General features: G+C 39.2%; 2 protein-coding genes across 3 annotated transcripts in view; one reads left to right on the top strand and one right to left on the bottom strand.

The window, feature by feature from the left end:
* Nucleotides 1–13,852, bottom strand: part of TFB1M (transcription factor B1, mitochondrial) — a 58,831-nt gene that overhangs the window by 17,755 nt on the left and 27,224 nt on the right. The window lies entirely within an intron of this gene.
* On the top strand, nt 43–2,571 carry CLDN20 (claudin 20). Its single transcript, XM_027082887.1, has one exon. It carries the CDS (start codon nt 501–503, stop codon nt 1,149–1,151), a length of 651 nt encoding a protein of 216 aa, XP_026938688.1. The 5' UTR covers nt 43–500; the 3' UTR covers nt 1,152–2,571.

Genomic DNA, 13,852 nt, shown 5'->3' with positions numbered 1-13,852 from the left:
GCGTCCGGAGCCTGTGCTCCGCAACGGGAGAGGCCACAACAGTGAGAGGCCCGCGTAGCGCAAAAAAAAAAAAAAAAAAAAATTCTATATCAGATATCCTACAGCTGGCGTTCCATGTCTAAAATCTCCTAACAAGGCACACAGACAACTTCAGCAGAGCTTAAATTTTAAATAAAAGAACAAAGTGGACAGCCCTCTCCTTTATGCCATGTATCAAGCACCACCCAACCAAAATCACTCAGGACAATGGCAGCCTCTGTGGGCCTGGTGTGAGCTTTTCTCCTGGGAAGCAGTGTCCTCATCCACTGCTGGGACCTATTCAGATGGGTTCTCAGCTCCCACTGTACACAGAAGTCTTTTTGTTTTTTCTTTCTTTCAACCCTGATTTTGTCTTCTTTCCCCAGCCTTTTGTTACCTGGTTCTCTACTGTACAGAAATAGCTACAATTCTGAGCGAGAGCCATCAGGATTTTCTAGGAGGACAAAGGTAACGGTGACGTTATGATCTCGGCGGGTCTCCAGCTCCTTGCTTTTGCCCTGGCCTTAACTGGGGTCTCTGGAGTGCTCATGGCCACCCTGCTGCCCAACTGGAAGGTGAATGTGGACCCAGGCTCCAACATCATCACAGCCATCGTGCAGATGCAAGGGCTGTGGATGGACTGCACGTGGTATAGCACCGGGATGTTCAGCTGCACCTTGAAGTACTCCGTCCTGGCCCTCCCCACCCACGTGCAGGCCGCTCGGGCCGCCATGGTCCTGGCCTGTGTCCTGTCTGCTGTGGGGATGTGCACTGCCACAATCGGGATGAAATGCATTCGCTTAGGAGGGGACAGGGAAACCAAGAGTTACGCTTGTTTTGCTGGGGGAGTCTGCCTCATATCTGCGGGGATCTCTGGTTTAATACCAACGGTGTGGTACACAAAGGAGATCATAGCAAACTTTGTGGATGTGACAGTTCCAGAAAGCAACAAACATGAACCCGGAGGAGCTGTCTACATTGGATTCATTTCGGCCATGCTGCTGTTTATCTCTGGCATGATTTTCTGTATAAAAAAGGATTCGGAGGCTTGGCTCCACCCATCCAAGCAGGAGCACGTCCCCACCACACAGCCAGAGGACCGTTCAGCAAACAGCCTGAAGGATTATGTGTGAATAACTGTGGGATGCACATGACTTAAGTGCCTGCTGTGATTTCTGTCTTTATTTTAGATTAAATACAAGAATTGTGCTTGCGTTTCTCTACAAAGAATGTAAAATACTTAAAAAATGAAGTTGTTCGAAATGCCAACAAACTTCGTGTACAATTATATCTGTTTTAGATGATTTTTCCATTATTGTTGTCATGTTTTATCTAAAGGTTTATAATGGAAAGAGGTTCTGATTATATTAATAAGGCAATGGAATTGATGGCTTTTTTTTTTTCCTTTTTAAGATAAATTGTTGATACATCTTCCTAACTGGTACTTCACTGGATTTTATAAAAGAGCTCCACTGCCAAGTATAAAAAGCACCTTGTCCTGGTGTTAACCCAGGATACCCTCTGCTTTTGCTCCCTCTCCTTGGCAACCCCACAGTCACCTGCTTCTGTTTTCGAGCCCCTCTATAAGCCTGCGCCTTACGACGCAGGGAGGAGCTGCCCGCCTCCTTCACAGGATGCCCAAACAGGCCACCCCAAGTCCCCACCTACTGTCATCTCCCCGGCTCTGTTGACATTTTAGGAAAAATATCTCCATATAATATGGCATTCAAAGATTAGGCAGAAATAAAGAAAAGAAATTGGTAAATGCTACCACAGCAAAGCAAAACCAAACCCAAACTGAAATCTCTAGGACTTGTAAAGCATCAAGTACAAGCTAAGTGAGAACATGAAGAGTTTGTTTTAAAATGGCTTAAGAACTGCCCTGTTCTGGCTGCTAATAAGAGGATTCTCCAGATTAAGTTCATTTTCCTCTATCATTTTTGATTTACCCCTATCATTTAATATCGCACTGATTAGTATCTGGATGATAAAGGTTACTTTCAAGTTGTCATTTTTTTTCTTTTAGGTTTGACTCATGTTAACAAAAATGTTTTTATAAATGAGCTGCTTCAATTGGTTAATGGATGTGAAAAGAATTCTTAAAGAATAAAAGATGCTTTAAAAGATGTTAAATTATGATATGTAATTCAAACACTTTATAAGAAAATAAAAATTGAATTTTCTAATGTGCAAAGGTAACATTGTACACTGTTGTTTCTAACAATTTATTTGTTCATTTACGCTTAGGTATTGTTCATAATACAGTGGTAAAGGGGAAAAAGGCTACTTCATTGTACATTAATAACTCATGAAGTGGGAAGTTATCTTTTATGTGAGTAAATGATTTTGGATTGTGCATACAGACATACAGACTAAAATGTTTTATACCTATTTTATTTGGTAGATCATCCTCTTCTGTATCATCATTACATATTAACAGAATAGCTAAAATAAAGGTACGATTTCACATGGGAATTAGGAAGGCATTGAAAGTATATACTCCTGGACTTCCCTGGTGGCGCAGTGGTTAAGAATCCGCCTGCCAATGCAGGGGACACGGGCTTGAGCTCTGGTCCGGGAAGATCCCACATGCCGCGGAGCAACTAAGCCTGTGTGCCACAACTACTGAGCCTGCGCTCTAGAGCCTGCAAGCCACAACTACTGAGCCCGTGTGCTACAACTACTGAGCCCATGCACCACAACTACTGAAGCCCTAGAGCCCGTGCTCTGCAACGAGAAGACACAGCAATGAGAAGCCCGCGCACTGCAATGAAGAGCAGATCCTGCTTGCCTCAACTAGAGAAAGCCCGCATGCAGCAACGAAGACCCAACGCAGCCAAAAATTTAAAAAAATTAAAAAAAAAAAACAGAAAGTATATATTCCTTTTGAGCGGTCAAGATACTTTCTAAACAAATGCCATCTATATTTTCAGCTATATGACTTGAGAATATACTGACTTTACTGACGTCTGCGGATTTCCATCATAGCCTATAATTTTGCAGAACCCTGTTGCATATCTCTTACCTCCAATAATTTTGTTCATTTCATTGTGCTTCATACATATAAAAAACGTGTCATCTGCAAAAATGCAATTTTGTTTCTTCCTTCCTTGGATTTATAATACTTATTGCTTATTTTATTCTTGAGTACACATGAAAGCATAACTAATGTTAAATCAGATTGTAACAGTAAAAACTCTTATTTCTATTCAACACTTATTTTATCTGATTTTTAAGGAGGACAACTCAGGTATTTTTTTCTAATTATAAAACTGGTTTTTAGTTACACATTTATTTCTTTTACACTCATCCACTTTCAAAAAGCATTTGAGTCAACTTACAATAAAACTGCTGGTCCGATAAACAGAAAAACCAAAAGATAAAGAAGAAAGGTTAAAATGACAAAGAAAAGGAAGAGAGAAAGAAGGCTATTAAATAATCCTGGTTGAAGGTTGCTGAAGCAATTAAATATGAAATGTAGTTTAGAACTTCCCACACAACCAAGTCGGAGAAGGCCACATAAGGAATCTGATAGTTTTGTCTCCTGGAGGAAACCAACAGAGGCCGTTGCTGCTGCCATACTGCCCCGCCCCCCCATTCCCCAGCTGTTCTGAGCGCTGGGTGCTAATGGCTCATAGATGTGGAGCCACCTCTACTACAAGGTGAGGGCACCAACTGTTCCTAGGAGGTGGCCAGGAGCCAGACCGACTGACAATGGTACAACAGCCGCCCCTTGCCTCGAGGGAGGACAAAACCTGTGGGGCCGTTTGTGCCCCAGCGCCCCCCTTCAGACCTTACCCTGGGACCCCCGTGGGACCAGGCTGAAGTTGCGTCTCCAAGCGCAACAACACCCTTGCTTAGCTTTTGCCCTGCCTTGGCCTGCTTCCCTCACTCCTCCTCTTCAGAGTCTCCTCAATACATCACTTTCCCGAAAATCCTTACCCCAATCTCTGCTTCTAGGAAGCCAGACCAAATACAAAAGAGTATTAGTTAAGCAGAAAAATATTAGTCTTCTGACCTTATGTCCAAAGGATTTTCAAATACAGGGTAACAGACAGCAGAAGTAACAGCCTCAGTATCAGATTCAAAAACCACAAAAGCATGAAAAATGGCTGTTTCTTATGTGGACCCATCCACTTACTAAGCTTATTTGACCAGAGGTCGAGGCCTCAATAGCTGGGGGCTCGTAGCTGAAAGCTTCTAAGATGCTGTTCTCAAAGGTCATGCGTGGATGCCCCAAAGTGCTGACCTTTTCTTTATGTCACAGGTGTAGCATCATTAATTTATCTAAGATTGAATTGACACAACTTATGCTTTAAATCTGTACCATGTTTGGGAGTTACTTGCTCCATGTGCCATACTTCTAAACAGGCAAAACTATATATATGTTATATGCATGTCTTAAAAGTTATAATCCACATTATTATATCAGGATATAACAACTTAGTCCATAAATATTTGTTTATAATCATAACAGTAAGCTCTACCTTTCACTGACTGCCTCCCTGTGTGAGGTACTCCTGTTAGCACTGTATATTGATTATTTCTATTCCTCACCAACAATCCTTCAAGGGTGGCATTATTGCCCCAATCTGATGTATTATTAACTTATCAGCTTATTAACATGACCAAGTTCTCCTAACTAGGAGCGCTGGAATTCCAGGAGGCCCAGCTGACTTCGAAGTACTTCTAGTTCTTCCACTGCTGTGTACTGCCTCTGTTGTATCAATCAGAAGAGCCGGTTGCAATTCTCAGATTGTATCTAAGTGACTTTTCTACTAGGTTGGGGTGCAGGACAGTGGTGTGGGAAGGATGTTAAATCACCAGACCCATGACCACAATTTATAAAAGAAAAAAGATGACATAGAATTTTGAGGGACTAGCTAATGGCTCAGGACTTCTCACACTTGAGTATGGCTGTCCCTCAGTATCTGTAGGGGATTGGTTCCAGGAACCCTACACATGCCAAAATCAGAGGACACTCAAGTCCCTTATACAATGTGGCATAGCATTTGCACAGAACCCACACACATCCTCCCGTATACTTTCAATCATCTCTGGATTACTTATAATACCTAATACAATGTAAATGGTATGTAAATAAATAGTTGTCCTATATTTGGCAAATTCAAGTTTTGCTTTTTGGAACATCCTGGAATTTGTTTTTCTTGACTATTTTTAATCTGGGTGTTGGCTGACTCCACCAATGTGGAACCCGTGGATACGGAGGGCCGACTGTAATGTGCAGACTAGTTGAAATAAAAATTACTGTGAAACCCCAGAAATATATGAATTCTCAGGGGTCTTCAGATGCCAGCTTGAGAAACTTCAGAAACAAGTCTTACGTTCTCATGGAAGCATTTTTCAACTGTGAATTTGCACTGCAAAAGAGACATTTTGTTTTCTAATTGGTAAAATAATTTTATGAACTCAACAGTGAAATTAAAATATAAAATTTAAAAAATTCTAACTTAAAAATCCATATACTACAAACTCTAGTAGTAGTTTACGAAACATCAGAGTAGACCAGTTAGTCTAATTTTAAGAACCTAAGAGGCTGTGTTTTCTGTAAATAGAAAAGAATCTGGGGTTCAAACTTTGGGGACTGGGCTAGAGAAGTTAATGAGAGGGAAGAACCTGGCAAGAATTGAGCTCAACTACTTAGGAGCAGGGTGTAGTTGTAACAGCTCCACAGCTGTGAGAGTTCTGCCATTAAAGCTTGATTAAGTTAATTTAAAGACTGATCATTAGAAGGGTTAACCGATTCTCACAGGAAAACTCCTAAGATGGTTATAAATAAGCCCTTCTTGTTATATCACACAGGAAGTTCTCCATATCTATTCTTAGAGTTTTGGTTGAGAACAAGCACTGAAATTTAGTAAATTTTTTCTGGGCATATTTTACCTGTGTTATGCTTATGACTTTCTCTTCTTGCGTTTAAAAGGGATTAGCCAGAGGGACACCCTTGTACTGTTATTTTTATCATCTCTGTACAAACTCTTCCCCATTCTTACTTAAGAAAATGAATTTTTAAAGATTTGCTCAATGTAACTATCAGTCCAATATTTTCTGGCTTTCCTCAGAGCATTCCTGATTTGCCCTAATATGGTAAAACTACTTCAGAGCAGCAACATATTCTTTTACAACTAAAATTTAATCATTTGATTTACTGTTTTCCTTTATCATAATACATTCTCTCTCCTCTTTGAAAACTGCTTTCCTGGATTAAAAATAAATCCTCTGCATGTAGTATTTACAACATGATGAAAAGCACATACAGAAAACTGCTATGAGTATGTTTAATTTGCCAAAAAGCAAACATCCTCAATAAAAAGAGAATCAAAGACATAGCTAGCTTTTTAACGAATAATAGTTTCATAAGACCTTAATCCTGGAGGCAAAGTACTTTAACTATATGTGGATCTTGTCCCTAAATCAAAGATAAAGTTGACAATAACCTCTAAACACCATCAATTACTCTCAACTAGGTAACTAAAACAAAGAGTTAGAAACTTTCCACTAAAAATACTCTAATATCTACCCTGAGAAACCCCTGGTAAAATGTAGATGTCTAAAGATTCTGGATTACAGCAATCACCATAACTTTAAAAGCCTAAAAGTGAAGACAGTGGTTTCTGATATAACTGGCTCTTATGCTACTGAAAAAGCTATATACATATATATACGCACTACGAGAAGAGAGAAGGCTATATGGTGACCTGGTTTTCTTTATTACAATGGCCACCTATTCTAGGATAAAAATATCCCTGAGAGCACCACTGGGTTAAATCTGATCATGATCTATATCTCCAATCATTAAGTTCTGTCTAGGATCTAATAGGATCTATTATTTTGGAAGAAGTCATTTACAATACCTGAAAGCTTGAGATGCTGAAGGGAGGTAATACTGACCTTGATTTAGAAAAAGCTGACAATTAAGTCTGTTATAAAAGTGGAAGAGGGACTGAATTCCTAAAGTCACCCGAAAGCGTGGCTAACTGTGGTCGACAACACGGCAGAGGACGTGGAAGGTGGCAGCAAAGGCCATGGAGATGCCTCAGATCACGGTTCAATTTGTACAAACAGGTCAAACGCTATTGGTCAGGGGCTCCATTCTAAATCTATAACTTACGTCTATACCTAAATCTAAAAACCACATGATTTTTTCACGATATCTACTTATATTAGTGAATGTCAAACAACGTAAGGGAAACTTTGCAAGACTTGAGAGTTTCAGCAAGAAGAAAGCTGTCCCTCGCTAGCTGTGCGCTCCCTGAAGGCAGATGTCTGACTGCGCTACCGCTCCTGTCACCACCCCCTCTCTGCCCAGCTAGGGCTTTTCATGCGGCTGGGGCTCAGAATATCTTCAATGAAGAAATAAATAAGTTTTTAGAGCACACGTCCTGTAGTAACTCATCCAGCAGTGCTTTTGCTAAACTAGACACTGGCTTACTGATTTGTACTTTTGTCAGAGAAGCTTGGTTTCTGTAATTAGCACTTACTCTTCTGTGATTAGCATATAATAGAGTCTAGTTTAATATCCAACTAGTTTTCCACAGATGACTAATCACAAGTAATACTGTCAAAACAAGGTCTCTCAAAAAAATGGGGGAAAAAATCATGATAAATATAATATGTTCGGATCTTTACAGTGACATCAGCATCCTGGCAGCACGACTTGTCTCTCTTTCTCTCCCCTTTTATATACAATTCATCATTCATAACCGAACAGAAAAAAGTGCCTCTGCACGTTACACCGGACCAACCAGATTTCCACCCACCTGTGCTTCAGGAAGTAGACAGACAGGACCGGGAAGGGGGCTGTGGACCCCAGGAAGGCAGTGAGCCTGCCCCACACCCAGCACCTTGATGGGGGTGGGGTGGGGGGAAGTGAAACCGGCGACTGAAAACCGCAGCAGACGCTCAGGGAGACAGAGAACTTGCAGACGTCCAGACAAACAGAGGGAGAACCAGGCACGCCACCGGAGCGTGATAAAGACAAGCGTGGAGCTGAGAAGGAGGAACTCAGGAGTGAGCCCCCCTCCTTCCCTAGAGCGACACAGCAACGTGCTGGGCTTTCACCAGGACAGTGGTGACCTCGCTTCACAGAGGAGGTGGAAAGAGAAAGGGGCGAGTAACCGCCCTCCCGGCTGCACAGATCGCAACTAGATGGACCTGCTTCTCTCCAGCAGCATCTGGATTTCTGAGGAGGGACCTCCATGACTGGGACGAGGGAGAGGAAAGGGAAAAAGGCAGACAGGAATAACAGAGTGCATGGAAGGTGCTGTTCTCTGCTGTCTGCCTTGGGATTTCAGCAAGGGGTCTGCCATGGACCTCTGGGCGGACCCCCACTCAAGGCTGTGAGCACTCAGAGCCTCAGGTGCTAAGCCCAAACCTTCCGCCGCTCTGCCACCGACTTTTTCTGCCGAACTTTATTATTATTTTTTTTAACACCCCCTTCAGAGTGCAGCCCCAAAGCCAGATCAGGTCAAGAGAAACCAAAAACTTGAGCTATAGCGCCACCTTCTGGAAAACGAAAGAAGGGTTTCTATTTGCCAGTCTTATTTTAACAAAAGTAAAACTAAGTGTGCTACTTCAAATGAGATGGCAGAGGCACAAGTCATCAAACACGATGAAAAACTGGTAATATGGTATTCACAAAAAGAAAATGATAATTCTCCAGTAACTAAACTCAAAGGCACAGAATATTGTAATCTAACTTACAAAGAATTCAGAATAGCTGTTACGATGAAATTCAGTGAGCTACAAATAAACTCAGAAAGGCAATTCGATGAACTCAGGAATAAAATGAGTAAAAAGAAGGAGTTCTTTACCAGAGAGATTGAAATTTTAAAAAAGAACCAAATTCTGGAGCTGAAGAATTCAATGAATGATATGAAAAATACATTAGAGAGCTTAAGAAATAGGGCAGATCAGACCAAAGAAAGAATTAGCAACTTGGAAGACAGGAATTTAGAAATGACTCAGGGGTGAGAACTAAGGTTTTTAAAAAGTGAAGAAATCCTAGGAAAGCTATCAGATATGATGAGAAAAACAAATATAAGAATAATCGGTCTTCCTAAAGGAGAAGAGAGCAGAGAATATATTTAGAGAATTAATTGCTGAGAACTTCTCAAACCTGGGGAAAGAATTAAGCATACATGTCCAAGAAGCTAATAGAATACCCTATCACCTCAATGCAAAAAGACCTTACCCAAGATAAATTATAATGAAACTGTCAAAAATCAATGATAGAGAAAGAATCTTAAAGGCAGCAGGGGGCAGGGGGAGGAAAGTAACCTACAAAGGAACCGCCACTAGGCTATCAGCAGACTTTTCAGCAGAAACACTACAGGCCAGGAGAGAATGGAATGACATATTCGAAGTGTTGAAAGATAAAAACTGCCAGCCAAGAATACTTTATCCAGAAAAGTTATCCTTCAAGTATAATGAACAAGTAAAGGCTTTCCCAGACAAACACAAAGTGAGGGAGTTCACCACTAGACCTGCCTTGCAAGAAATGCTGAAAAGGAATTCTTCAAGCTAAAATAACAAGACACTAATAATGACATTAAAGCAACAAAAGAAAGTGCACAATACTCTTGCAAAGGTGAAAAACAGTCAGAATTAGAAAACTTTATATTAGAATGGTGTGTTAACCACAATTATAGCATAAAGGCTTAAGGAAAAGAATATTAAGGATAACTATAGCTATTACAATTTCTCTGTGAATCCACAGCATAAAAAGTGAGATATCGAAGATATAAAAGAGGAAGAGTGAAAGGGTGGAAACTTTATAGACAAAGATAAGGTGCTATCAGCATAAAAAGAAGTGTTTTGTTTCTGAGATGTTTTACGTAAGCCACATGGCAACCACAAAGCCAAACTCGATAGTAGAGTCATGAAAGATAAAAAAGGGAAGACTGAGCAAGTGACCATGGAAACCCACCACATTAGAAAGGCAGACAGAAACAGACAGGCAAAAGAAACAATGGTGATACAAAACAACCAGAAGGCAAATGGTAAGATGGCAGCAGTAAACCCTTGTATGTCAATAATCACTCTAAATATAAATGGACTGCATTCACCAATCAAAAGGTACACAATGACTGCATGGATTAAAAAACCAAAACCCAACTGTATGCTGCCTACAGGAAGCTCATTTCGGCTCTAAAGACACACATAGGCTCAAAGTGAAGGCATGGAAGTGGAAACCAAAAGAAACTGGGTAGAGCCACACTTGTATCAGACAAAATAGACTTCAAGCCAAAAAATGATAACAAGTGACCAACAAGGTTGTTATGTAATGATAAAAGGGTCAATACATCTTGAAGATATTGATATAATAATGGTAATATATATACACTCAACATTGGAGCACTGAAATATATTAAGCAAATACAGTAAGTGCCCTACATACAAACCTTCAAGTTGTGAACTTTCAAAGATGTGAACGTGCCCCTGTATGCCAGCTGTTGTGCTGTACTACTGTACTTTTCAAGGTACTGTACTGTAAGATTAAAAGTGTTTTTTAAAATTTTTGTGGGTTTTTTAATGTATTATTTGTGTGAAAAGTATTATCAACCTATTACAATACAGTACTATAGAGCCGATTGTGTTAGTTGGGTACCTAGGCTTTGTTGGACTTAGGAAAAATTGGACTTAAGGACACACTCTCGGAATGGAACTCATTCGTATGTAGGGGACTTACTGTACTAACATATCCAAAGGGAGAAATAGACAACAATGCAATAATATGCCACTGTCGGCAATGGACAGATCATCCAGACAGAAAATCAACAAGGAAATGTTGGAAACCATACTCTAGAGCAAATGGACGTAAACATATAAGGAACATTCCACTCAACAGGAGCAAAATACACATCCTTCTCGAGGGCACATGGAACGTTTTCAAGTATGTATCATATGACAGGGCATGAGACAAATCTCAGAAAATTAAAGAAGATGAAAATCACACCAACTATCTTTTCTGACCACAATGGTATAAAACTAGAAATCAGCAAGAGGAAAGCTGGAAGATCTAAAAATACGTGGAAACTAAACACACTTCTGAACAACCAATGGGTCAGAGAAGAAATCAAAAGAGAAATAAAAAATTATCTCAAATAACAAATGAAAATACAACATATTAAAACCTATGGAATGCAGCAAAAGCAGTTCTGAGAAGTTTACAGCAATAAATGCATATATTAAGAAATCAGAAAGATCTCAAATAACCTAACTTTATACCTCGAGGAATTAGAAAAAGAACAAAGCTAGCAGAAGAAAGGAAATAATAAAGATCAGACTGGAAATAAATGAAATGAAGCCCAGAAAAACAATAGAAAGAATCAACAAACCCAAAAGCTGGTTCTTTGAAAAGATTAAAAAAATTGACAAACCTTTAGCCAGACTAAGATAAAAAGAGAAGACTCAAATAAATAAAATTAGAAACGAAAAAGGAGACATTACAACTGAGATTACAGAAATACATAGAACCATACAAGACTATTATGAAAAACTGTATGCCAACAAATTAGACAACCTAGAGGAAATGGGTAAGTTCTTAGAAACACACAACCTATCAAGACTGAATCACGAAGAAACAAAATCTGAACAGACCAATAGTGAGCAAAGAGGTTAAATCAGTAATCAAAAACCTCCCAAAACAGAAAACCCCAGGACCAGATGTCTTCACTTGAAAATTCTACCATTCAAAGAAGAATTAACACCAATCCTCTCAAACTCTTCCAAAAGCAGAGGAGGAGGGAATACTTCCAAATTCATTCTATGAGGCCAGCATTACTTTGAAACCAAAGCCAGATAAGGACACCACAAGGAAACTATAGACCAATACCCCTAATGAATACATATGCAAAAATTCTCAACAAAATATTAGTAAGCCAAATTCAAGAACACATAAAAAGGATCACACACCATGACCAAGTGGGATTTATCCCTGAGATGTAAGGATGGTTCAACATACACAAATCAAAACATGTAATACATCACGCTAATAAAATGAAAGATAAAAATCACATGATCACCTTACTAGATGCAGAAAAAGCATCTGACAATTACAACAACCTTTCCTGATGAAAACTTTCAGTAGATTGGATACAGAAGGAACATAGTTCCACAGAATAAAGACCACAAACAACAAATGCACAGCTAACATTATACTCAGTGGAGAAAACCTGAAAGCTTTTACTCTAAGATTAGGAACAAGACAAGGATGCCCACTATCACCACTCTTATTTATTTAAGAATATTGGAAGTCCTAGCTGGACTGATTAGACAAGACAAAGAAAAGGCATCCAAATCGGGAAAGGAGTAAAACTGTCACTATTCGCAGATGATATGATTTTGTACATAGAAAATCCCAAAGACTCAACCAAAAAACTCTTGGAAGTAATCAACAATTTCAGTAAAGTTGCAAGACACAAAAATCAACATACAGAAATCAACTGCATTTCTATATACTAAGGATGAAACATCTGAAAAGAAATAAAACTATCCATTCACAATAGCATCAAAAACAATAAAATACTTAGGAATAAATTTAATCAAGAAGTGAAAGATCTGTACAGTGAAAACTATAAGACTTTGCTGAAAAATATCAAAGAAAACACAAATGGAAAGACATCTTATATTCATGGATTTGAAAAATGAATATTATTACAATGTCCATCCTACCCAAAGCCATCTATAGATTCAATGCAATCCCCATGAAAATACCAATGCCATTCTTTACAGAAATAGAAAAAAGAATTCTAAAATTTGTATGGAACCAGAGATGTCCCTGAATAGCCAAAGCGATACTGAGGAAAAAAACAAAGCTGGAGGTATCACACTTTCTGAGATATCACACTTCCTGATTACAAACTATACTACAAAGCTACAGTAAAAACAAAACAGAACAAAAAACAGTAATGTTACTGGCACAAAAACAGACACATAGACCAATGAACAGGATAGAGAGCCCAGAATTAAACCCTTGCTTATATGATCAACTAATATTTGACAAGGGAGCCAAGAGCACCCAATGGGGAAAGCATAGTTTCTTCAATGAATGGTGTTGGGAAAACCGGATAAACACACGCAGTGAAACTGGACTCCTTTCTAGGATCAAACACTTAAACACAAGACCTGACACTACACAACTCCCAGAAAAAAACAGTAGGAAGTAAACTCCTCCACTTGGTCCTGGCAATGATTTTCTTTGGATATAACAACAAAAACACATAGAACAAAAGCAAAAATCAACAGAAGGGACCACAAACGTAAGAGCTTCTGCATAGCCAAAGTAACACTTCACAAAATGAAAAGACAAACTACAGAATGAGAAAAAATTTTTACAAATCATATACTGGATAAGGAGTTAACACCCAAAATATAAAAAGAACTCCTACTACTCAATAACAACAAAACCCCAAATAATCTGATTAAAAGATGGGCAGAAAAACTAAATAGACTTTTTTCCAAAGAAGATAACCTAATGGCCAACAGGTACATGAAAAAATGCTCGACATCACTAATCATCAGGGCAATACTAATGAAAACCACAATGAGATATCACCTCACACCTGTTAGAATGGCGATCAAGAAGGTAAGAGGTAAGTGCTGGTGAGGATGTGGAGAAAAGGGAACCCTTGTGCACTGCTGGTGGGAATGTAAGTTGGTGCAGCCACTACGGAAAATGGTATGGAGTATCCTGGCAAAATTAAAAACAGATCTACCATATGATCCAGCAATTCAACTTCTGGGTATTTATCTGAAGAAAATGAAACCACTAACTCAAAAAGATACATGCACCTCTGTATTCATTGCAGCA

Source organism: Aethalodelphis obliquidens, unplaced genomic scaffold, assembly GCF_003676395.1.
Source record: "Aethalodelphis obliquidens isolate GAN/ISIS:26980383/991018 unplaced genomic scaffold, ASM367639v1 scaffold3, whole genome shotgun sequence".
NCBI classification, from domain to species: Eukaryota; Metazoa; Chordata; class Mammalia; order Artiodactyla; family Delphinidae; genus Aethalodelphis; species Aethalodelphis obliquidens.
The sequence above is the reverse complement of the archived record's forward strand: the minus strand, read 5'-3'. Positions and strand labels throughout refer to the sequence as shown.